The sequence below is a fragment of the Cyprinus carpio genome, chromosome A19, assembly GCF_018340385.1.
Source record: "Cyprinus carpio isolate SPL01 chromosome A19, ASM1834038v1, whole genome shotgun sequence".
NCBI classification, from domain to species: domain Eukaryota; kingdom Metazoa; phylum Chordata; class Actinopteri; order Cypriniformes; family Cyprinidae; genus Cyprinus; species Cyprinus carpio.
This window is the reverse complement of record NC_056590.1, coordinates 22,111,277-22,139,272: the sequence shown is the minus strand read 5'-3', so window position 1 is coordinate 22,139,272 and position 27,996 is coordinate 22,111,277. Positions and strand designations below refer to the sequence as shown.

The window sequence follows — 27,996 nt, the reverse complement described above, 5'->3', positions numbered from 1 at the left end:
TAACCAATCAGGTTTTATTTAGAATAGAGTGGCATATTAGTGACAGAACTTTGCCTCTTTATACACAAATCAACCAATGAGGAAAAAAAATTAAAAACAAAGAAAAGTTCTTTAAAAAAAATGTGCATGTATAAAACCACGCTGGGCGACCATCAGACCAGGACCATGCTGGTCTGTGATTGGCACACAGACACAGGAAGGCCCGCCTCATATTTGGCTATGAATAGAAAGAGTGACAGGTTACAGGTAAAAATGCGTAGAAAAGACAGCAATGCAAACTCAAAGTTCCACTGATGTCCATAACGTTAACACACAGTGACCTCCAGACGTTCCCGAAGGGACAGGTGCATGTTCGTTGTTGGGAGGTGGGGGCTTCACCAGGACACGTGAATGTGTTGCTAACAAGATTAGATTGTAGGAATGGTGGGGTGAAAGCTGTGAATGCTCAAAATATTAAACCTCCAGCAGCTTTTTTATTTGTACAAAAAAAGTTAAACAATCATCATGTCTTAATACCTGAATTTCACATACTAATTGTAGGCTTCCAACTATATGTTTAGCATGTAAGCAATTGATTAATATTAAGTCAATATTCCAATTAGACACTAATGCTTGCTGAGGTTTTGTGAGTAGGCTATTGATTGTTAAAGCCAGTCTCTTAGACACAACTGAAGACAAATCCTGAACTAATAGATATGTTTTTTCTATTTCGCTTTTTAATGACATTTATGTTTTTTGACAAAATAATTACATTAAAACATGCATTATAATTTTCGCAATAATTATAAATACTAATAATTGCATATTTTTTTGCAATATATTTATTTTTGTTATGTTTAATTGTTTTGAGATCAGTCGCAAATGAAATGTCATCTTTGTTTTGGTCTACGTCTAAGTCTCAAACTTAAAATGCTTCATGTTTCTCATTCTTTTATGTAAAAAGTGGCATAAATACGCAAACATTTACAAGTCTTTATTTTACATGTGAACATATAGTGGTGTAATGGCATTGTTGCTATTCTTTAGATATCTACTAGATGGTGAACTTATTCAGCAGACTGAATATTAAAGAACAGACAACCAAGTAGAAAATGTGAAAATCAGTAAAAAAAAAAAAAAAATACATATTGTTCAAACCGATTATCAGTCTGTAACTTTTACTCAGTGTCCAGGAGACTGGCCCTTACTATAGTCATTTAATTAAAAGTGTGCTGTGATGGGTCAGAAATCACTCTAGGTCCTATTTACAAGGCCGAGGCTGTGAGGCTATGTAACGTTTTGTGTGTTTGTGCAATTGTCAGTGTCACATAGCAATTTAAGTGCAGGGAGAAGAGAATATGTCCCCACAACGGAAGAACTATCGGGGAGTGAAACACATTTACAGATGCATTAAAACAAGCCAATTTTCAAACATACATACTCACGCACACTGTCAGGACATGATCATACAGAGTACAATATTCAAGCTACAGGTACTGATGCACAGGTGTGACATTACAATCTTAGACTGAAGTACAACCACCCCGTATGGGTCTCAAGATTCCCCCACCTGCCTAAAATATTCCATAGAGAGCAGTGTGGCGTCTTGAATGTGCTCTAGTACACGCATTCAGTCGAATATTCTTGAAAATCATCACCATGCATTCTAAACGCATGATTTGTGATATACCAGGAAGCTTTAGCTGATGTCACGTTTCAGTGTTATGGCAGCTTTACCCTCAGTGATATGTTTATAAATGGGAGTGGGTAGTACTGTGGATATAAAAAGGAAATTTTGGGGACGGAGTGCTGATACTGTGCACAAGCCGTCCCAGATTCGATATAGTACATTTACATGTTCAGATATTTAAAATGATATGTGTTTAAGACAAGTTGTTTTCATTTTAGCGGTTTGCTAACATCTTGTGCTACGGCTGCGAGTAACACTGACATCACACCACATGACATGTCACATACATTCTGAGCATGTCAACCACAGAGTCTGTCGTTGATAGTTTGTTATTGCTAATTCATGCATTTCTAGTCATTTTGATTTTATGAATTAAATGTATCCCGACATATAAACATCCAATAAAACAAAATAACAGAGGAAAGATTGACACTAATTTTGACCATCACTGAAATCGCACTACTTAAAGGCTTTCAGCTCAGATATCTTTATGTTAAACAAGCTATTTTTCTCCCAAACCATTAAGTTTATGTTCACACACCCACAGCAATAATGTCCCAAAAGTTCCTCATCAACACATTCCTACAACATCCGTCTTGAGCATGACCGTCCATCAGGGTTGTTGTGTGGCATGTATGCGAGTAAATGTGGCCATAAGAGACTAACCTTGTGCTTTCACAACAAAAACCAGACGCTTGACTAACTACCGGTAAAATGCTAAACCTGAGCAAAGGTTTCATCATTTCTCCAGGTTAAACTGACAAATAATTTGATATCGATAGCATATGTGTCTGAGAGTTTAATTTTTACTACAGTAGCATGGTTAAAAGCTTGACAAAAATAAAGAGTTGTGTTGATATTTACACTGATAAAACCTTACTGCACAGCTAAATAGATAATATCCTTCACTACGAATATTATGATCATCATTTTCCTTCCATTCAGAGCTGCTGATATATAATTGATTATTACTAATGATTACTAAAGTCTTTATACAGAGCAGAGGAGAGGCTAGTCCTCTGATTCTATGCATGCGCTCCCTCACAGCAAATCTTCAGTGTTTTTGTGCTGTGTACATGTTTCGGGCTCCCTGCTCCAATCGGATGGTACCATCGTGCTGACACATGCTCTCACCAGCAGAGGGAGTCGGGCCGAGTGTGTGCACCTGTGCGTGTGTGTGAGTCTAGGCTGGGGTCACAAGGGCACCTCAGACATTCAATCGCACACATATGCACAAGCACACACACACACACTCGCTCTGCTCAAGCTCTGTTTCTAGCACCAGGGAAATGGAAGGCACCACACAACGTTGGATCACTGACCTTGGTGACAGAAGAGCATTTTGAGAACGGACTCCAAATTCCCCCTCTACTTCTGCCATGCAGCTCTTATTTCTGCTCCTTTTTCTCCCTCTCACCTGACTTTCACAATCCCTCCATGCCCCCAACTCTGTTCTTTCCCTCTCCCTCATTTTTTCATGCTGTTTTTTCTTTTTTTGACCTCTTAATGTTGTGCATTAAACACATTTGAAACGCAGTGTCTTTACAAAAAAAGATTCAGGTCATAATTTCATAGAACAACAATCCTAAACATATCAATAATAACATGTTCTTAAAAAAGTTTTATCTTCTCTGTGTACATGTAGACTCATGTCCCACCCTCTCTGGCCCCACCCACAACATATTCCATTTTTTTCTACATTGATCTTTTTCAGTTTATTTTTTTTATTTTTGGAAAAGAAAGTTCCAAGTCCGTGGAATGAGAGGCACTCTCATGGGGAAACGAGGGAAGAAAGGGATCTAAGGAAAAGGGGTGATATCAAAAGAAAGGGGGGGGGGGTCAGATAGAGACGGGACAAGGTTGGAGAGATGAAGGAGGTTGTACGAATGGATGTTAGGCGTAGAATTCTTCCTGCTTGTCTGGTTTCTGGTAGGTGACGGTGGCTTGTTTAGGCTCCTCCAATGTGTAGCTGCCTTCATCTTTCTTTTTCATCCGGTAGACGAGTAACATTACGAGGAATGCTGCAAAGAGTGCTCCGACTACACCTCCGACAATCACCGCTGCAGAAAGAACAAGAGACATTGATTACATACAGCATTTCAAATTCAAATCATTATGAACACTTCTACAACAATTATGTTCTCTCCCACATCCATAAATAAATGTGTAAATGTCTCTGGGTCAATGACAAAAAGAGGGTTCAAGATAAAGAAAATGAATTTCAATCACTTTTTAAATAAAGTCATATCTTTTCATATGGTCTTGAAAAAATATATATAATATATTAACAAAACTGCTTCACTGTTTATTTTTCATAAGAAATAAAAACAGATTACAATTTATAATTTATACAAATATTTCTAAATCAATACAAGTTTAATTTAGACAATAAAAACACTATGTATAAACTGCATTTTTAAATGTATTTTTGAATAAATCAATAAATATAAAAATTAACTAAATGTCATGACATTGACCCCTCTTTCATTATGTTGAAAATCAATCAGAATTTAGGGGATGCAATGCCTACAATAAGCACTACAAATGGACTTTTCTGAAAGAGACAGCTGATATCAGTTTCACTGATGTTTTTGAACCAAACACTCTGGATGATAAAAACCAAACCAACAAAAAGTCAAATAGAGACAGACAAACAAACACAATACACATTTAATCAAGGCTGGGAGAGTTTTGGGTCTCTCTAATCTAAAGCTTAACTGCGAAAATGAAAAATACAAGCTAAAATCCAACTAATTTCACGCTAATATAGCCTGTGGCTCCTACATCTTTACCTATGACCAGGAAGTCTGCAAATACAAAGGCAAACAGTCCTCCAATCAGAATGGCTGAGGAGAGAGCGACAGCATATCAGATGACAGAGAGAAACGAGAGGGGAGATGGAGACAGAGAGGCAGCAAAACAAACAAGGAGAAGGTGAATGTGAACAAGGAAAAAAGACAAGGAGCTGAAGACCGTGTTCTCCACAGAGAGAGAGAATAAAGCCCACTGGAGGCTCGTGCTTGAGATCATAAGAGCAAAGCTGTTATTAAAGGGGTAGTACAGCAAAAAATTAAATAAACCTATATAAATAATTTTTGGTTGAACTGTTCTTTAAACAACTGTTACTCCAAACAAAATACTCCTACTAATAATATTTTGCTAACAACTTAATGACTAGTTTTTAGTGAAATGCTATTTCATGCTTGAAACTTGAACAATATATATACACATTACTGTTCAAATGTCTGGGGTCAGATGGTGGAAAACAATGTTTTTCTTTTCTTAAACAAATGAATACTTTATTCAGCAAGGATGCATTGAATTGTCAAAAGAGACAGTAAAGACATTTATAATGTTTGAACTTTCTTTTTAATCACAGAATCCTGAAAAATCAAGGTTTCAACAAAAATATTAAACATCACAACTGTTTTCATTGAGAATTAGTTGATAAATCATTGATAATAATAATAATAATAATAATAATAATAATAATAATAATAATAATGTTTCTTTTTTGAATACCAAATCAGCATACTGGAATGATTTCTGAAGGATCACGTGACACTGGAGTAATGGCTGCTGAAAATTCAGCTCTACCATCACATTAATAAATAACATTTTAAAATAGAATGTATTTTAAATAATAATAATATTTCACAATTTCCTGCTTTTACTGTATACTTTACTGTTTACTTATTTTTTATTAAATAAATGCAGCTTGGTGCACAAACAAAAAAGACACCTTAAAAAAAACAAAAACAAAAAAACACCACCAACCACAAACTTTTAAACAGTAGTTTTAAATGTTAAGCTGTACAATAATGCCATAAAGTTTTTCCACTGTAGGGTTTTCAGTTCAGTGCGGTCTATAAATCTTATAAGCAATAGGGAGACAAACAAAATATGCACAAAAATAAAAGATATATACAAGACAAAAAGACAGACAGGTTCAAAACCAGAGGCCAAATAAAAAAAAAGAATAAATAATAGAGAGACTGAAGTGGGTTGTGGAAGTGGCTTTTAATGTCAAGCATCGCTCACCTATCAAGACTTCCTTCCTTTCAAGGATGTTCTTCTGTGGAAGTTGAGCGGCTGAGCTTCCAGCAGCATCTACTGTGTTACCATTCAGATCTGGTTCTCCTGCCACGCCAGTCGCCCCTCTGCCTCTCCCGACCTCGTTGCCTTGGCGACCTTCATTCTCGCGGATTTCAAAATCACCAGTTGGACCTGGTCCTGCAACTTCATTATTTACAGTTTCATCTGGTGTTTGTGTCTAAATGAGGAATAAAAAAAGGAAAGAAAAAAATGATAACCCTTAACAATTGAGGAATGAGAGCATACTTACAGAGCAAATCATTCATGCCAAAACGATAATGGAATTAAGGATGCACATTACCATATCGGTTATTGGCCACAGTGAGATATTTTTTAAAAAAAGTACCCATACCTGTCGACAATGGATATTTAACTTCGATTTCCACTATTTTAACATTTAGATTGCTTTTGCCAAATCTTTTACTAATAATTTAATAATACTGTAATACTCATAATGTAATCTTATTCAAAATAGATCTCTATTTTTATATCTGTTTGTACATTTTTAAATGTTGTGCTGCCTAAATTCACTTGAAGCATTTAATGATTTTATTTTTGTGTGTTGTATGTTTCATTTAAGATGAGATAATTCTTAAATTAATTAGGATCATTTTAATATCTACCATTTCTTAAAAAGAATTACTTGCTATGCATTGGCCGGAATCTTCATATTGGTGCATCTCTTTGGTGTTAGTTTATATTATTTTTGTATGTATTTATTCATTAATTTAAGACATATGAAATAACATCCAATTTGAATATCTTCCATTTATATAAAATATGATTTTCATATTGATGCATCCTTACATGGAATACTATTTATTTATTTGTTTGTTTGATTTTATTTTAAGACATATAGAGAATATAACATTTTTATATCTTTCATTTATTAAAAATAATTACTGGCTTTTCTATATTGGCCAGAATTTTCAAATAGGTGCATCATTACATACAATATTATTATTTATTTTTATTTATATATACCGAGGACTATCTAACCTGTGTTGTGGTCATCACTGAACGAGTGCTGCTCTCAGTGGGGGCGGCTCTACTGGGGGTAGTGTGTGGTTTCCGGGGGCGCACAGGGGCAGTGCTCGGAGTGGTCGGGGCAGGACGTGGTCTGGTTGGCTTAGCAGTGGTGGACTCAGCGGTGGTGGGGATGACCTCAGTGGTTGTGATGTCATCTACTGTTGTCTCCGGTGTGCTAGATGGCTCTAACATGATAGTTTCTGTAGTAATGTATAGATCCTCCTCTTCTTCTGTGGTGCCGAGGTCCTCCGGGTCACTAGTGGCCACTGTAGTCTCACCCAGAGTGGCGGATGAGTCCACGAACACAACAGGAACATCAGTCAGCCGGGGAGCAACAGTAGCTTTCGACCTCTCTTGTTCCTGTTCTCTATCTTGCACTTTATCAGCATTCAACCTTTTTACGACCTCAGATTCCCATTCTCTATCCTGTTCTTTCAACCGTCTCATTTCCTCTTCCTCAAGCTCCTCGAACTTTTTCTCAATCTCCATCTCCAATTTGCTGTCTTGTCCCAAGCCACTCTCACGTTCTACCTCAGGTGGAGGTGGGCTACTTGGCTCTGCGGCGGGGGAGGCTGAGGGGGCGGGGCCAGTGGCCTGTGTGGTAGAAAGTGGGAGGGTCTCTTCTGTAGTGACCGTCACATCTGCTGCAGTTGGTCTAACATCCATATATGGAACTGGAGGCGTAGAGAAACAGAAATGAAAACACGGTGAGACAGGGTGAAGGAGATCAATACTCACTGTGTTAATGTGTCATATGATACCTAACAAAAGCGTCAAAGGCTTCAAAGCAACCTTTAGATTGGTCAGCCCAGGAATGTGAACATCCCCATGGCAACACATGAATAAAATATCAATAACCTTGGTAAGAAAAAACACATGCACACACACTACAAAACAAAGAACAAAGCAAGCGCCACTGCAACACACAAACTCTGCTCATAAAGCGCACACACATAATCAATGGTTCTTTAACTGCAGACATTCCTATGTCCCAAGGGTTGATCTTTATTAAAGCTACCTGATTGCAACAGATAACAGATAGTTTTTTACCTTTAGATAACTTTACCTTTATTTTTTGCTGTTTTATGTTTCAAATGCTTTGTGAATAGATTTTGTTTATCCTTGACCTTGATGTTTAATCTTAAAGTATGAAAGGCCATCATAACAATAAAGATATTTGAAAAACTATGAGAATCTAAACAGAGTAAAATAATCAGAAACTACTTCAATATTTAGTTAAGATGTTTAATTTATATAATCTAATTTTTCATTTATATAATCTCATTTTTATGCAAATTATTATTAAAAGTTGTGATGTCATTTGTGCCACAAGTTACTAGTTTAAAGGGGGAAATCATTTAAATGTTACCCTTTTTACATTTGATTTTTAGATTTTTCAATCAATTACAAAAACTACGCAAAAAGACTTAAATATTATTTAAAAGTTTATCTATGAAAACTAGCTGTTTATTTCATTTTAGTCCATTTAAAATGTCATGTCTACCTCAGAATTGTATTAAACACACTTGAGACGTGATGGAAATGACATTGTGGTGGAAATTCAACTAAATGAATTTTAACAAAATCACATAGGTCTCTCGTGGGATATTTATGTCCCCTGTTCAATAATGTTAGCGGCCAAATTAAACGATGTGTGAAAAGCGTGTTTGAAGAGAATTTATTTTCTAAACGACCACAGGGCCAAAAGTGCTCTAAAGAAACACCCAAGCACTAGCGGATATTGGCAGTCTACACCCAGATTCCTGCTGATTAAGTGATCTTATTTAAGTAATCTGATTACTGAGGATCAGATGATCACTCACAAAGACACATACACACACGCAAATATATAAAGAAGTGCTCTTTATTTACAAGAAAAGAAGGGTGTATTCTACTGTCAGTCTGTGGGCTTCAGTTAGCAGAGGCTAAAATAAACGTATGAAGTTGTGGGAGGAATGTGAGACAGAGGGGCTGAGCGAGAGAGAGATAGAAAGAGAGACAGAGCAAAGTGAGAAACAAGAGATGAAGAGGGGGATAAGGCGTTGAGTTGTGAGAATTATACCAGCTGGTGAGGGGATTGGAAGCCCCGGCTGGACTTTTAAACAAGACAGCTGTGACCTCTTAATGAGTGATTCACACAAAAGTGAGTTACACATACACATACACAAACACATCACATATCAAACTCACAGCCAGAGCCGGATCCAGAGAATAAGTCCTCATCATCGTAAAATACATCTCCAGAACTCTCATCATCGTTTGTTCGAGATATGCGATGCTGTGCTAAAACAAAGAGAAAAAGAATTCAGAAACATTTGTGACATCAACCTGTGCAAGTGGAATGATTTAACAGTACATTATTTCAAAAACAATATCAGATTCACTGTCAGTGTGTTCATATGTAAGTGTGAAGGGGTCTAGTGTGGGGAGCAGTTTCATCGAGAGGCCTGTTGCTAGGGGCAACACTTGCCTTTAACCCAATTTCTTAAATAGGGAAAATTCAGCAGAAAAAGAGCCCTCGGCTGTCCTCAGACCCAACGTGTCACATAAATGAGAAAATTGTGGTCATCAAATACACAAAAACACTAGGTTTGCAGTGCACATTAAACATTAAACTTTTAGAGGCTATTTCTGGCAACAAATGTCCTTTAAAAATACTGAATGCAAGTATAGTCAGGAGCCAACGTGCTCATAGAGACACTTTCAAAAACAATATTACGCAACACCTAACCATTTGTGTAAATCCCCATCTTCTGTATCATTCTTTACTCTTGTGGTCGCTTTCCTTCCCCCCACTCTCATGATTGGTTGGACTCCATTCCGGCAACACCCCATAAATACTCAGACCCATAAACCCACCCCATACCCTCCCAGCAATCCCTCATAAACACACTCACACACACACACAGGCACCAAAATGCTGTCAGTCATCAGCATGCACTTAAGCTTAAGAACATCATACATAAAGAGACACTATTGTAACCGTGCCCAGTTCTGTATCTGATCTAATTAAATATTACGCAAATAATGTCTATTTATATGCCTTCATGTTTTGCACTGTAAGCATGTGTCATTCACTAATGCCCTAAACAGGGAAGATATGTACATATTTTAATACATAAATATTATGTATTTGCTTTGAAATGGATTAAGAAAATTTTTAGTTTTATTTACTGTAATGGATTAAGAAACACACACAAGTAAATACATATGTATTTATAACAAAAATTACTATGCTTTTATTTAATGTTTTTTAATGTAAAGTCTCTTCTGCTTAGCAAGGCTACATTACTTTGATCAAAAATACAATAAAAAAGTAATACTGTAAAAATGATTACAATGTTTTCTATTTCTAATATATTTTAAAAAGTAATTTATTCCTGTGATGGCACTACATTTTTAATTTATGTCCTGTGATGGCACTACATTTTCCCCTCAGAATTCTCTGAGTAAAAAAAAAAAAATGCATTTATTTAAATTGTAAATAATGTGCTACTTAAGTGTTTTGCCTGATTCTTTGATGAAAAGAAAGTTTCAAAAAAGAAAGAGTTATCTTTTGTAACATTATAAATGTCTTTATAGTCACTTTCGATCAGTTTAATGTATCTCCTGAATAAAATTTTTTTTTTTAAAAAAAATACCTTTTTTTATTTTTATTAAATATGTAAATGCATTAGCAAATGCCAAATATTTCCGTAACCATTTTGAGGCAAACAAACAGTTTAAAACGCATCAAGTTTGTACCAGAAATCTATCTCTGTCTTCATGCTCTCATATTCAAACAGTCATGAGACAAGGAAGGACCTTTAGGGCATTTAATAACCTGATAAAAAGGACATTTAAATTACCACAATATTCATGATGCATAATGTTATATTGCCAGCAAAATAAAGGGGACTATTGTGACTAAATTAGCCCTTTTTAAGTGCCAAATACATACTAGCAATCTGAAGCAATTCCAGTTACTATTCTAGCCATTTTATCAACTAAACCAGTTCTAAATAGTGCTATGGATTTGTGCTGATCTTTTTTTAAGCACAGAGTGCATGTGAACACCAGGGAATCAGATCCCACTGTGCCTCAATCTGAACTGCTATTAACCACAGGCCATTCACCAAATGCAATCAAGTCTAATGCGATTTCCTCCCCAACCTGTACAACACTCAGAAATACATGCTGCAGATGCACCGGATCTCCTTTCCAAATCACATATGTCTCTGCAAAATCTGGTGCTCAAGATGCAAAGCTAAGCCAGTATGCATATTTGGATAGATTGTGTGTTGGTGGATGTCTGTGTTTCCTCCCCTGTAATGGTGGGGTTGGTTTGTGGTGTAATTTGGTCTACGATATGATGAAGGGGTAGAACTGGCTCGCACAGCAATGGTTCTTTCACAAACAGTTTGTGTGTGTGCCCATAGAGATAGAGAGGGGGGTGTGGGTAAAAGCTTTTTAGAGTCAAATGTAAATATAACTTCCATCTGTTTGGCAGCAGATAATGACAAAAAAAAAAAAATATCACAGTAGGGCTCAACCATGATTTTTGATTTTTATTAAGAGAATTTGCAATACAATTATTTTTTTAAACATTTCTTTGAATAATTATAATGGAATGAAGTAATTTAAACTTTTCATAAGTAATCGTGGCAGCCATAAACACAATTTCAATTATTTATTTGTATAATTGTGCAGCTATAATGCATTAAAATTTATATATATTGTGCTCTCTTTCTCTGCCAGATTTGTAGCTTCTTTCCAGAGGAACAGCTGCGAGGATGACGAGAGATAGAGAGAGTGTGTGAAAGAGAGAGAGAGAGAGAGAGAGAGAGAGAGAGAGAGAGAGAGAGAGAGAGATCACTGTGTAAGTAAAGTCAAGAGGTGAGTTGGTCACTAGGTGATGACCTCATTACGAGAGTCAAACACACAAATATCTGAATGGACATATACATATGCCATTTAAATACAATAATAATAAAAAAAAAGATACATTACAGCACCTCCACATATAAAACATCTGACCCTCAAGTTTAAACTTTGTCTCTTGAAATGCATGTTATATACGTGTATGAAGTGGACAGCTGTTTCTGTGGGACAATCCTTAATCCAACCAGCAAGTGATCCCATAATCCCACGGGATTAGGACCATGTCGGATGTCCATATGGGTAAGACGCTGTGTGTGTCAGTATAAGAGCTTCTCCAGTGCATTCAAGTATTCAGCATTTATGATGCGGTGAAAAAACTAGCCCTGGTTTAATCAACAAAGCCGGGCACATAACCAAATTATTATACATTTTACAAAGGCCAACTACTAAATTTAAAATCAACAGTAACCCTCTTTCCTTCATTAATGTGACATATTTGAAAGTAGAAAAAGGATATTAAATGAAAAACTATTGTAGGGCAGAGCTAGATTACCATTAATGTATATGAATATGAATTACGAATATGAATTGTATATGAATTACACTTTTTAAATTTAAGTTAATAAATATGGTTGAAAATACTGTTCTACGCTGTTCTATATAAAGTTGTAAAAAAAAATGATTCATGAGAGTCTTTTTTACTCAAACATAAAACAGTGGCTTCTGTGTTAGAAGAGAAATCTGAATTTCGTAATAAACTATTTGCTAGACTGGATGAGCAGTTAAGGCAGTTTTGGCTTGGGTTTTCCAAGCATGATGTGGGGAAAGCTTTCTGCTGAGAAGTTGCCATGGAAACACTTTCATGGTATATTATCCAAGTCATGACCGCTCTTCCCACACGACAGCCAGCCTACAACACCCGGAAACACTGCTGTCTGGGATAACAGGGTAAAACAGGGTTAACTCATGACAGCATGTGCCTAACATGACCGCTGTCACATGAACTCGCAATAAACTCAAAAGTGCAGATCAAGTGATTCGAGTATGCAGTGTTTGTGAAGTAAAGGATGGTATTATGTGAGTCTGTGTGAATGAACTCTCTCTCCTCGCAAGCAGATGGGGATTACTGTGGATCATAACTTCTCTTGTGTTTCTAAGAAACTTTTCAGAGGAGCTAAAAAATGCAGCCAGGGGCAAGGGAATGGCTTGCCTTTGTGAGTATGTGGGTGTGCATGTAAGGGCGAGTGTGTGTGGCCAGTCTTTGTGATTACGAACGGTCCTCCCCCATTTCCCAGAATCCCCTGCTGTTCTCAGTGTGTCTGTGTTTGAACTTCTGTATGTGCCCGGAGATCCTCATTTCCCATATCTTTGGAGACAAGCTCAATTTTGCTGCACAAATAAAAAGGAGGAGAAGGTACATAGAACCGAGGGAATAAGAGCGATGGCAGGTTTTCTAGAATAGCAGTAGCTGAAAGTTCAATTCTGGACTATTATGGAGAGTTGTTGCTCAGTAACAGCATACCTGACTTGAGTACAGAAGTGGATAAAAAACACTGTGGAAATTTGGTCCAGTATCAAGTATTTAATAGCATCTACCGCCACTACAGAATCACACTTACCAATGAACTTTGGAAAACAACCTCATATCATATCGGTCTTGTTTTGTTTTTTTTTGTTTGTTTTTTTTCCACATAATGTTAAACTTGATGTCCGGCTAGGATCAGTTAATGGCTCGACATGTCTTTAAAGGGGAGAAAAATGAACAGATGGAGTTTTGTTTTCAAAGGTAAACATTCAAACACATACTTAAACAAGTAAGCAATAGAAATGGTCACGTGGACACCTATACTCTAAGAAAAAAAAGATACAAAGCTGTCACTGGGCCAGTACCCTAAGTGGTACAAAAGCTAAAAGGTACATATTCAAAGGTACATTGTATACATATTTACACGGTACATATTAGTGTCTAAAAGGCACATACTGTATTAGTACCTTTAGAAAAGGTACCGCCCAAGTGACAGTTTTGTATCTTTTTCTCTGAGAGTGTATTTATCAAAATAAATGCTTTTTTGGTAAGCATAAGAAAAAATATTACCAACCCCAAAATTTTGAATGGTATGTATATATATAAATATAAATATATGTATATAAATACATAATATACAATGATTTTGCAATGTGGAAAGATAAAAAAGAACTGGATGTCATTCAAATCCAGTTGTTACACCACCAAAGATTATGTTACATGTCATTTAGTGACATACAGTACAGTAATTGCAGGGACTATCCTACACAAGTAACTTGAGGTTTCAAGTCTTACTTAAAGTCACAGTAATGACAGGGCATCTGTCTGATGCTCCATTTCAGAATCCCTGAGCTTTGGGTTGCCAGCCCACATCGTTAACCTCTACTCAGCCGTCATGTGGTGTGTGCGTCTGTGCATGTGCATAATAAATGAAAATCACATTTGCTTCAGAATGAGTCTCATCTGACCAGAATTCATCGCCCATTAAAAACATCAGGATAAAGCAGGAATGCAGTTACCCGTATTTTACACTCCTTCCTTTTCCCACACTAAAAGATAAAAGTGGAGTGTGTGGAATGTGTGTAGTTAAAGGAGTGCAAATATACAGCGAATACGATCATGAAAGCAGTGGACTGGTTTTTCTCAACGTTATCTCATCCTCCAGACTAAATGGCCTCTGAAACAAAACATTCAAATACCATTTATTGCAACAAAATTGTTATGAATGTGTCAGTAATTAAAACTAAAGCGAAAAACTAATGGCCCGTTCACACCAAGGATGATAACTATAATGATAACGATAAAGAATTCACACCACAACCATAATGATAATGGCACAGAGGAACGATATCACAGAAATCACTTTCAGAAAGGTTTTTGGATTTTTAAAAGGAAACTGCTAATTATAATCATTCGCTCATGATTTGGACATCACATGTCACTTCTCACCATATGAACCTGATTAACCCAAACCAACATTTTCTGGTCCGATTCGATTTTAAGCTACCATTTTAGTCATAGACTGGAGGTCTGCTGGAGGGACATCTCTCTCTCTGTAATCTTCTGTCTAGGTTGTGTCGACTGTCCCATTCTGTGTAGCATCCCACAAAGCTCTTTAGTGAGTGTGTTTAACTCTCTCTCCTTCTCAGTCTGTATGTCAGTTTGCTCTACCTCCAGAAGGTGATTCTGCTGTAATCTTTCATCCATACACTTGCGGATTAGCAGCAGTGTAATCTGCTTTCCAGCACATCTGCCCAAACGGACTCGTATCTCACTTAACTCATATCGATCAATATCACTTTCCATGCACAACATGATAAGTGAGGAGATTAGCAGGAAGGAATGGAGAGAAAAATAGATTGACTGAGGCAGCTGATTCCGGTCTTCTCCGTCTCTCTCGCTTTCCCACTCCACCTGTTTTTGCAAATTCATGAAATTACAGGCAGGCAGCTATTTGACACGTTTGCAGCGTGGCTTCATTGAGAATTTAGCATGCATCTATTTGTTCCCACTGGAAAGTTTATCTGGGGTTATACTGAAAATCACTGCACAGGAAACACTGTGTGCACTCGCAGCTTGACAGTCACATACCTCCGAACACAGCTGCTCTTATTACTGATGTCAAAATATATTCATACCTTAGGTAATTGCAATTACTCACAAGTAGCGGTGATATTCTGAAAGACTCCGACTCCATTTATTCATATAAATTAGATGCAGATACAGCATGAGCATTTACGTGACAATATGACTATACAGACTGATAAATTTGCCAGTATGCGGCTTTTTTAAGATTATCTACAGTACCAATTTTTTTTTTAAATAGAATTTAATAAGGCGGGCTTGTTGGACTTGGCTTGGATAAAAGAAGTGTAGTACAACACTCTGTACTTTATGTATGTTATTGTAAGCTCTTTAATGGTTTATTACAATATACTTTTCATTGCCTCTGTATTTTATTTTATTTTCATTCTCTTTTATTTAATTAGTTTATTTATTTTATATTAACTCATTTATTTATTTTGAGGGGAGTTGACCGATAATTTGTTGGTTACCGATAATTTGTTTTATGCTTTGCACTAAAAAAAAAAAAGTTCAATAAATATGTATTTAAAAAATATTGTTATTGTTTTTAGTATCAAATAAATGCAGCTTTGGTAAGCATAAGAAACTTTATGCAAACACATAAAAAAAATCTTACAGACTCAAAAACTGAGTCAACCAAAAATAGTGGATTTGTTTCATGTAAATGTCTACATCTGCCACCGTGCCATCTTTGGACTTTTATATAATAGTGGTTCCTGTTTCTGTTTCTGTTTCCCGTAACACTATTCCTGGCTGGATCAGTTCAGTGTTTTTAATAAGCCCTCTACAATTGAATGTGAACACAAGTTAACCCTAAAAAACAAACTGAACAATTAATTTTAATTACAGGGTTCCCTCTTTTTGCTGTGGCATTGGAATTTTTTAATGTAATATTGCTGGTTAACACTCCTCGATTTTATTCGTGCTCTATAAAAGAACTTTACTGACTCATTTATTCCACTGACAGTAAAGCTGTGACAGCCAGAGGACCTTCATTTAGCTACAGTCATGGCATTCAGTGTTTGTGGCAATGACAGTGTAGCGCTGATCTTGGCCAAAGCCCTTGACTTGGAGGCCAAATGATGGGGGAGGTGTGAGCGTGAGCCTTGACATCACGTTTGAGTGAGAATCCATCAACTCCTTTATATCTGTAGTGAACCTGACATCCAGCAGATTGTTGATGATGCAAGCTGTGGCCTTCTGCTGTCAGAAACTCAGACCACTGACACAAGATTAGCCATTAAAGGGGTAGTTAACTCAAAAATGGAAATGATGTCCTTATTTTATTTTGTCTAAACAAATACTAAAAATGTAAGCATATGCATACACACAATACTATCAATAACATGCATTTAGAAAATACCCAGAATTTTTATTTAAGTCTTTAAAACTTAGTGACTTGCAAAATTAAAAGTAATAAACCTTAAATTAATAATGAAAATTATATACTTTGTGTTCAGTGGGAAAAATGACATATGTCAATCTTCGCATAATGGAGAGGTGTATACAATTTTAATTTCATTTCAAAAAGAAGAAAAAACACTTTAACGGTTTAAAATGTTTCTTTTTATATCTCCACCATTCATTTGTCTAATATTACAGTTCTTGTGCAGAACTGAAAGTTCTGTTATTTACAGGGTCTCTTTCTTAGTCATTGTCCACACTTGACAGAAGTCTGCATTTCATCAGCTGTGTATGTGTCTGTGCCAGATCCCTCTTATCAAATACTCAGTCTGGCTGAGCAGCGCAGAATCTCTTCAGCCAACATTCTGACATTTCATCACATTTTTTAAAACAACTTCACAATTATTCACAGTCACTGGTACAGATTATTATGCTTGTTTTTGTCAAACCCTGATACAAAGTATTCTCTCTCCCATCACAAAAACAACCTACACTGGTTGTTCAATAAAGTGTGCAGTAATGCTGTGCATTACATCATCTTTTACTGCAAGAATGTGCCATCTTGTGTCATACACTTTTTTGGATATTTGTAAAACTATTTGGTGATTTTAACATTATAAATAAAACAATAAATGGACAAAACTGTAATAAATACTAAATGGGCTTGACTAAAATATTTGTAGTATGTGTCACTACAATAAAAGTTAAATAATGTCCTTAGTGTTTCAATCAAAATGAATCACTTCTGACATTTTTGTACACATCTTTATCACTCAGCTGCTGGAATAGATCTTTTAGTAAAGATTTTATCTGAGCAGCAAGCCTGACTTTAGATTCGATGAGCCTCTCAACTGCACTTACTGTAGGAAGACGTGTTTGTTCTTGAGTTGCAAAGACGGTGTGTTATTTTGCACATCAATGTGCACAAAGCTTTCAGCTCCATCACTCAAACGACTCTTTGAGCTTCAAAAATGGGCAACTGTTGAGTGATTAAACTTCAGTAGAGGTTATACTGAAGGTGAGGATGACCTTTTGTGCATCTTTGCGCATGCAGGCTGAGAGACAAAGAAAATGCAAATGGGTTAAATGGTGTACGCTGTTAAATCCTCAAAGATGTGCGCAGACAATTTACTTTATGCGTGTGCTTTCACACACATTTTTGTCTTTTGGCTGCAGGCTAATTTTTTCTCTTTGGCTCTTATCTGGGAGTTTTTACTTGGTATAAATAAATCCCTAAAATAAAAAGTTTTTTGGATTATTAAGGTTTTTAAAACTATTATTTAATTTTTTGTTTTAGGTTAGGTTTTGAGGGTCATATTATATAAAATAAATCCACTGGAACTAAAACCCCCTAAAGAATCATTTATTCAGACTTAATTTGATTACGTAGACAAATATTTCAAAGTGGAATTTTTGAACTATTTAAATGAGCTGAATTGCAACAGTCACAAATACAGATTTATTTTTTTGCATCTCTGCAGTTCACACTCCATTTTGTGTCATCCACCATGTGGACTGACTACTAAACAGTGTAAAGTCCCTCTCACCAGGAAATCCCTTTAGAAATACCACACACGTCATTCACACAGCAGCAGAAAACAGTTGTCAGTCCCGTTTTGAAGCTAAATATGGTTCATTTCACAAATGCAATACCATTTTAAAGTTTGCGGCCAGTAAGATTTTTGAATGTCTTTTATGCTCACCAAAAATGTATTTTATCAAAAGTACAGCTAAACAATAATATTATGAACTATTATTACATTTCAAAGTAACTGTTCTTTGTTTGAATATATTTAAATGTAATGTATTCCTGTGATGGCAAAGCTGAATTTTCAGCAGCCATTACTCCAGTTTTCAGAAATCATTCCAATATGCTGATTTGGTGCTCAAGAAAAAAAATGTACTGTTTTAAAAAAATTGACTTTACTGTCACTTTTGATCAATTTATTCCATCCTTACTGAATAAAATCATTTTACTGCAAAATGTTACTGACCACAGGTGTGAACAGTATCATGTTTTGGTTTTAAACAAGAGTGATAAAAGCATTCTGAACTGACTCTTAAATTTTCAGGACTCATTTGTCTTGTGTACTCTTTGCATTTTTTTCATGGTAACTCACAGACGCAAATATAAGCTGCGCGCTTTCAGAAAGTTTTAAATCCCATCACTATCTTTTCAACCAAGCCGCTCATCCGTTTCATGGTGGGCACAACCCAAATCCTGTGCTCTACAAGTTTTTTTTCCTTTTCTTTTCACAAAGCCTTTTAAGCTTCTGACAGTTAATTAACATTTAACAGATGAGGTCATGCCTTCACTGGACTCATTTATTAAATGACGTCATTTTAACTGTGAAAACACTTTCTGGAGTGATGGACTTTGACTGTGTGAACATATCCATACACATCACACACACACATTAGCCTACGTCACATTCTCTTTGCTCACAAATCCTGTGTGCAGCTACAGATATCATTGTCAGCTGAATGGTAAAATGCTAGTGATGTTCCTCATCTGTAAGCCGCTTTGGATCAAAAGCATCAGCTAAATGGATAAATGCAAACGTATATATGTAAACAAACGCTATATTTTTTCACAAAGCCATCTCATTAAATGCATGAATGCGTGCTCTCAAATGAATGAAAGCACTTACTTTAATGCAGTTCATCATTTGTCTTTATAATAAACACAAATCTTGTTGATTAATGGCTTTCACATCACATCTGTCACGCTCCGCAAGCGTTATCTAAATATTCCTTGTTCCCAATTAACTCTGGGGCTGTTTTTAACATTGTATAGACACTCGTCTGGCGCTCACCTCGCCCCACCCTGCTACTGGAACGTTAACGACATTCCCGAAGTGCCCAGAGCACACAGCCACGCCCCCATTCTCTCGTTAACCTAATTATCCTCTGGTTCCTCTATCTCCACGGAAACACGTCACTACCCCAACCCCTTCCCCAAGCAAGAGGCCATGAAAACATCTGCAGAACAAACACACAGACAGACAGAGGAGGAGGAAAAGGAAGGACACATGTGCATAAACACGTTTTGTCCGGGCAAGGGCTGTGCTGTTTGGCTACAATAGCTGTATTCATTTTTATAGAGCGGCTTGGTGAGGCCTCTTGAAACTCATTGTGGTTTTGGAACGCCTCCTACCAATGCTCTCTAATTTAGGGTCTTATTTTAGCATGGCGCACACACGCATACAAGCACACATAAATTTGGGACAGAAAAGCACTCGTCATTTCTGAGGGAGAAAGACATTCAATCATGCTGCTGGTTTTTCTGAGATATGGATCGCAACTGGCATTTACACATCTAAAACCACACCCATAAAAAAATACTACACTCTAGCCCATTAGAAATGCACCAATGCCCACACATCCGACTGTAAAATATAGTTTACGTGTCCCTTCCCTCCTAGCCAGTCTCTCTTCCTGTGTGTCTCTCTCAGGTATGGAGTGATTTCCCCTCCCCCACCAGACTGCTGGAGCCGCATCTTAATTAGCGAGGGAGACCAAGAGAGAGAGACAGATGAAAAAGAGCAAGCAAGGAAAGAGAAAAGGGTGAAAGACAGAATGAGAGGGGCAAAGAAAAGGGATAGGCCAGAGATACGGCTGTGACGGAGATGTGCTCTGCCGTTGTCATGTTGTCATTGTTGAGAATGTGTAGAGGAGGTAGGTGTACTCGGGTATGATGGGAGAGAGCTGATAGTCTTGATACTTTCTCCCTCCCTTCGGTTTCCACCTCTCTCAGCAATTCATCCCTCTCTCTTTTCTCTTTGTGTGGCTATACGAGCTCTGATCCTAAAATGGGTTTCTACAGTACAGCATCATATCTTGTAATATTTAATTACAGCATGTTCTGCCTACAACCTCACAGGTCAAGGTGTGAAAGGAATATTCCAGGTTCGATATAGGTGAACAACAGAATGAAAAGCAAGCATTGCAGGCATAATGTTGATTGCCACAAGAAATAATTTTGACTCATCCCTACTTTTCTTTTTAAAATATATGAAATCTTCACACACACTTGTTTATGGGGACTCTCCATAGGTGTAATGTTTATGTTGTAATACCCATATCTTTACACGCACACATATATGTTTTTATGTTTGTGTTTTAATACAGATATGTTTAGACTTATAATTATACTATATTTTCTTCTGTAAATCTTGTGTATTATTTGAGCTGTAAACCTAGAAAAAGTTAGTTCATTTTAAGGTTTTAGGCATTGCACTTTCATGGCAACAAAGTAAAACTGGATATAATTTTACACAGAAGAGGTTAGCAAGCATTTTTTTCCACACTAAAATTATATTAACAGTCATGTTGTTTACGCCTTGTGGCTTTACTGTTGAAACTTTTTTTCTAAGTGTACAGATCAGCCCTATTCATTTGCTTTGAGAGCACCTCACTGTAACCTTAACATATTTCTGCTTTTTTTGTTCCAACGAAAAGTAGAGACAAGACAAAATTAATCAACATTGTCACAAAAAATGCATACATTCCTTCCGCTGAATCCACAAGTGTTTCTCCAACTGAATTAATGAATGACACTCAATGAGCTGACCCAGATTTCACCTACATCATCCATCCTTCAGGTTATCGGCAGGAGGCGGCTGACAGATGTGAGGAGGTCAAAGGGAGGTGAGCGTGATGTGGCTCATTTAGTTTATGTGAAGCAGGTGGGTTGATAAGGTGAACCTCCTCGGCTAGCACCTTTAAATGAAAGACTTAAACACCAGAACACAGTGCCATTTGGTGAACCTGATAATGTTTTTTTTTTCTTTAACAACACTACTGGTGTCAGCTGGTAGCCTTAAGAAATGCACTTATTTTATCAGCATGGCATTACCACAAGACTGTGGCTAGGACTGAGATTTGCTTGGAGAAATTTAGAGCGGCCAGATTTTAAACATTTGGACTTGACTTAAATAGAAGCGTCTGAGAACATACATTGTCAAATAAGGAACAAATTCAACATGTTCAAATTTACATGCAGAACTTGTGCTTGATGCTTTTTGTAAAGGAAACCAGCCACGTGTGAGGCTATTTACACAGAATGTGTTTTTGCATTAAAAACTGTGAAATGTGGGGCAATGGACTGAAGAATAAAACACAAGGTCTAGAGACACGTTTATTAAAAGTTGAACTACTTTGAACTTGAGTGGCGCATTTTAAAAACACGGTTTCATGCGTGTCAAGACATGAGATGTGAACACAGTCAAACACGTCCATCTAGTGCATGTATGTTTACGTAGCACAGTTGAACTGAAAAAGTTCTGTGTAAATGACACATATCACATCTTTTTAATAACTCAACTGACACAAAGTACATTTACATGTGGAATTTTAATCAAGCTACTTATAGGTTTGGATTTTCCAAGCATGTGAACAATGCAGAAGCCAACTGTAGCCTGCTTAACATGTTTACATGCTTGATGCAACTGAGCTACAATCAAATTATTAGACTAACAGAGCTAGTTAGACATTTCAGTCAGACTAAAGTGTTTAAGTGACATTTTATAGCTTTAGACAAATTATTGCTTTAGTACCAACTGAAATAGAACATTTCTGAAGTTTATGTAAACATATACTACTGAGATTTAATAAGGTCTCTTTTCTCTCACATATATATCTTGGTAAAAAATCTTGTATTACAACTCCTGAAAAGGCCTCAGTATGTCACACTGTGCTCAGATTTCCAAGAAACCAAAAGTGTGTAATTAAAAGTCAGAAATTTCAAAATGAAGTCAAACATTCTTGTTAAATTATTCCAAAACCAAATGATCCATGTTGTGCAACTGGATTTTGGTCGGGTGTGTCACAACTTCCGACTGTTTTTGCTAAAATTCCTCCCTTTAATGTTGAAGGTCAGAGGCCCGCCCCAACGACCACCTCTGATCATTTCAAATGGGTCGGAAGTTGACTTTCAGACTCTAGGGTCATTATCTCAGCAGGGTTGTGGGTCGCCGGGGCTGTTAACACCCACCTTCTTCTATGGATCACAAATGGAGATATTTTGAAAAATGTCCCAGTATTTTTTTTTTCCATACAATGAAATTCATTGGGGTATAATGTTGTTTTGAACTTTTTTGACTTTCATTGTATGGACAAAAACAGTTTAAATATTCTTTAAAATATCTTCCTTTCTGTCTTGCAGCAGAAAATCATACAGGTTTGGAATGACACAAGGCTGATTAAATGATGAGAGAATTTTCATTTCGGGTAAACTATGTTTCATGAACCAAACACATTGGCTCCAATCCCATATTGGTTTATTCTTCCAAGCAATGCTAATCCTCCTCACAGGCCACACAGACTTTGAGCGAGGCATATCCCAATCAAAACTTTAAAACACTGTCTAGCTCTTGTGAGTCTGTAAGAAAGACCTTTATACAGCTGAGTGAGAAAGGCAGCAGCACAAACTTTCTGTCAAATTGCTTCACACATTCCTCTCCACTCATTTTCTCTCATTCTCTCCCTCATTCCCTCCTCCTCATCTCCCTCCCTCTCTATGGTTGTCTTTGTCGTCTACAGCACAAAACACTGATTCAGTGCTGAACCCAGGACTCCAACATGATCCTTTACAACACACGGCTCCTAGGAGCGGATGCGTCTCCATTAGCTCAATTCCCAGATTTAATTAAACTCCATCTCTGGCACACAATGCCAGAAAGGATATGACACCACTTACCTAATCCACATGAGACTTCCGTTTGAAGTGGCCACAACAACTTAACCAATCACGCATTATGGTGCTTTTCCACTGCATGGTACGGTACTGTACGATACCGTACTTTTACCAAAACATGACGTGTAAACTCTGCTGACCACGGATTGGCCGGAGAGAATCGTCACTGACCACTGAACTTGCAACACAAACACAAAAGAACCACTAGATTTAAATCAGCACAGCCAGCTAAGGATCGAACGCAACTGTTTTGATCGAGCACACCTTTTTTAACAACCAAACAGTTTTGTTGTCTGTTGTGAAAGTACAGACGTTCTTCTTGTTGATAGCAGAGAAGCAGATCCAGCAAGAGCTTTTTTTCGGGAGTCGTGGCAGTAGAGGCGGCGCAACTATAACGACATGTGAATATTCCCTCCCACTCTAAAGCGATACTAAACTGCAGAGGACAGGCAAACCGAGCCGAGCCGTGCTGTACCGTACCATACTGAGCCGTGCCGAACCGAGTTGTACCACGCAGTGGAAAAGCGCCATTATACTACAAGTGTGTTGATTCATTCTGAGTGGGCCAGTGGGTATATAATAAACACCCACTACCAACCAAATTCGGGTGTTTTTTCACAATTACATGTAAACTTGCTCATCAGACCAGCCCACTGTGACCAGCCCACAACACAGGTTCACTTGGTTACACAGGACTCTGTTTAAATTGGTTTTCCAAAGAAAAAGAAAAAAACAAACAAAGTGAATGACACAAGTTTCAAGGTCATGAGTGCAAAGAATGCCATTTTTTGCCCACTTAAAGGTCTCTGCATGTTTGATCACACATATGGTGGGTTATCTTTTATATCTAGATTGGAAAAATAAAAATGCCCGGTAAAGCTGAGCATTCATAAACTACTGTGGGCAAAAAGTTTATTTCCGGCACCCATTCATTAACAATGGTCAACTATAAGAAAACATCTACTCAGCTACCTCAATCGAGTGCAGCAGAAGGGTTACAGAAGAAAAATCGAATTTTCTCTAATGTATATAAAGTCAACAACTTTAAATCAAAAGTTTTATATTTCTCCTTTTTAAATGTGATTATTAAAGCCAATAAGTACTCTGTATCTTTGTCTTGGTCTCTACTTCTTGCTTCAACGTTTGTAATGTTGTAATTCACTTTGTAGCCGGTTGGTTTAGTTAATGGGTAATAACTCTTAAACAAAGACCTTTACAAATTCTCTATAGGAAAAATACTTAGGAATCAAGGCCACTGAAAAAGTGGACGGGCACTGTTGCACTCTATAGTGTTTACAAGGATTTGAGACCACCAGCAGTTTATCATTGCCAGTTAATTGATTAAAATAAGGACTTTGAGCTCAACAAAAGCGCTCAGTAACATAAAAAAAACATAGCATCCATCCGAGTTCTGTTCTAATTTTCTTAAAGGATTTCATCATAATGCATTTCCTCGCATGCACTGCTCAAAGGTAAACACACGTCTCGAGGTGGATCCTGTGTTCCGCTTTTTTTAATTCTCAAAAGCATATAATTTAAACGATGTAAACGTAACGTAAAAAACAACAACGCGTGAATGAATTCGACACTCTTCTGAATCTGGGTTCCGCTCTCTCGCGCCGCGAAGACCAATGACGTCATCCCCCCGCAGCCCCTCCACACCCCACTCACCCCACCTCGGGCGATCTCCGGCCAATATCATCCGCCGATCGGCGACACTTTAAAAGCTCAGATAACACCTCCGACTATTACCCGCTACAAACCTTTATTATGCAGCCCTGCTGTAATTACCGATATGTCTGGAACCCACCGACCACTCTTAACCACAAAGAGAACGGTGCGTGTGGAGGGACCACCGACAGGCAAACATGATGGACAAAAGGGGTGCAATTAAACCCTAATTAGATGCGACGCGTTAATTATAGTTTATCCTGCCATGCGCGCGCGCACCCAAGCTTCACGCCAGCTTAATCAGACAACTGGGGAAGGCGACTAACGGTGCGTCCCTGACCCACAACACCGACACCCACCTACCCACATCCAGACCAAAATGGCCAAACAAGGCAAATGTGTCCAGGAGAAATCCGCACGGTTGTGGCTGGCTCGTAGGTCCCAGCTCAGAGCTTTCTCCAGCCCACTCGCAGCGCTCCCCAGGCCGCCAGAGACGCGCTGTCTGCGGTCAGCCGACAGAATGTGGGTCGCGTCCAAGATTTACAACCGAGTAGCACACGGCTGCTGTCGCCTAATTAATGACCTTACAATTCACACTCTCATATAAAGATTAGCTACTGCAAGTAAACACGAACATAATCCCGAATGTGAATGATGGACATGTTGTGAGCGCGTGTGACCGGCGGTGAGTCGCCCTCTGGTAACAATAGATCACAATAGAGTGTCACTCTTACCAGTGCAGTCTGCGCCAGCAGCAGCAGCGCAAGCGCCATCCAGCACGGGAGCTTCATGGTGCTCCGAACGCAGCAAAACACGGGGCTCGCGTTCTCGTCTCCGCGCTCCTCTTTAAGGTACTAGGTAGGAGTAAACCTTTCGCTCAGTTTAAGGTATCCAACTTCAGGGCAGGCGCTTTTGTCGGCACATCCGTCACGCGTCGGCACGGTCAAATCCCCGCAAAACCACGCGAAGACCGAGGAGGAGCAGCAGCGCACACGGCCTCTTGTGATTTCCTCCCCTCTGACTTGAGTGGTGGAGACTTGGTGGATATGGAGGCAGAGGTAAGACCAGACCTCCTCTCTCTCTTTCTCTCCTCTACGCTATGGCGTGTGTGAGAGGAGGACGGGCATTGGGTGGATTTTCCTCGTGAGGTTGAGGATGCCCCCTGCAGCCCAGTCAAGCATCGACGTCTTCCCTGCCTCTCCCTTCTCCTCCCCTATCGCGATTTCCATCAAAGCGTCCCGAGACCCTGAACATTTTGTCAGTAGTGGGCATTTTGCTGATAATACCGCTTACATAATTTCATGCTACTGTTTTGACTCCTTGTGATTATAAATACACATTCAATGCCCTTTATAATGTTTTTGGTAGTGTTTCAATATGTGCATAAAATTGCTCAGATATAAGTCAAAGGCCTTATGGTGCATAAGTACAAGAATGAAAGTGGCAGTTTTTTGGTTGACCAACATTTGGCTGGGTGTATGTGTATGGGTGAGATGCCTTCAGACTAGCCTACTACATTATTCATGACATACTATCTGTATTTAGGAAAGTCTGATGCACTGAGCTCAGTTATCAGGCACACTATGGCCCGGTTTCACAGACGGGGCTTAGCTTAAGCCAGGACTAGGCCATAGTTCAATTAGGATTTTTTTTAACATGACTTAGAAAAAACTTTACTGGTGTGCATCTTGAGACAAAACAAGGGCACTGACATATTTCAAGATCAATCAGTGCAAGTTTCTTTCAATTAAAACAGTTCAGACTTAGATTTTGGTCGGGGACTAGTCTTAAGCCTAGTCTGTGAAACCGGGGGTATAAAATATAATTCAGCTGGTGATGTTGGATAGCATATGGACCGCTCAAAACTGTCCCAGTCATTCATTTAGAAACATACTTGCCTTATGTGTTGCAAATCAAGGCATTTTTTGAGCCCTTTGCATCTAGAGATGTATATGGACCATAAATGCATTGGTCCTTGAAAAATCATTAAGGACTTACAAAAAGTAAGACTAACCCAATGAAGCCTACAGTCTCTCTCTATACATATTTGCTGAAAAACTACTTGTACACAATCTTGCTGTGAAATCTTTTAATTATTTTATATATATATATATATATATATATATATATATATATATATATATATATAAACAAACAACTTTTGTATTGTTAATAATATTTCAAGATAAACATTTATTGGACTGAAGCAGCTTAGGTTTGCTTTTTAGAAAAAATATTTTTTGCATCAATAAAACAAATGTTTGATGCATTGGGCTTTTGAGGATTTTTTTATTTGTACATCTCTCATTCATCATTATACTGCATTGTATGTTTTGCCCTAATAATTAAAACTAAAGAGCTTTTAATCATAAAACTAAGCTTTTAACATCATCCTAATAAGACATTATTGGGGCATGTAGTGACCACTGATATTTAAATGAATTTTATGCAAGTAGTCTGTTAACCATTATAAAGATCTCATTGATTTAAAGGTATCAGAATTTCTCATTGTTTGTTGGCCATATAAACAACAGCAACTGCACCATATTGTATCTTTTTGCTCAGTTTGACCTCTGAACAAATCTAAGCTGCTTTTTCCTCGAGTGTGAGCTCCATATTCTCACTATCATGTTATATGGGCCATAAAAGTATAGTGATCCAAATATGATACAAAACATTTTATATTGGATTGATTTATTTTCTATGAATTCATATCAGAATTTACATGGTTAAAATTTATTGTACCTTTATGATGGAACAAAGATCTATTCTTATCAAAATTATTCGTGTTAAGGCCCATTCACAGCAAGAACTGTAAGTGCACTGCAGTTATGACATCTTAAAAAATCTAAGATTTGAAATTGCACAACTGGCAGACACTTATCTAAAGAGATTTGTGGTACATTCAAGGTATGCGTTTTGCAATGACGCGTTCCCTGGAAAGATGTTACACAAGTTTTA

At 37.6% G+C, this 27,996-nt stretch overlaps 1 protein-coding gene across 1 annotated transcript; it reads right to left on the bottom strand.

The window, feature by feature from the left end:
• Positions 1–26,150, bottom strand: LOC122148833 (syndecan-3-like). The gene is made up of 5 exons (XM_042777052.1): positions 25,770–26,150; positions 8,984–9,077; positions 6,764–7,467; positions 5,711–5,942; positions 1–3,729 (listed from the first exon to the last, which is right to left on the bottom strand). The coding sequence occupies exons 1-5, from the start codon at positions 25,824–25,826 to the stop codon at positions 3,563–3,565; spliced, it is 1,254 nt and encodes a 417-aa protein (XP_042632986.1). The 5' UTR covers positions 25,827–26,150; the 3' UTR covers positions 1–3,562.
• Positions 26,151–27,996: the final 1,846 nt, after the last annotated feature.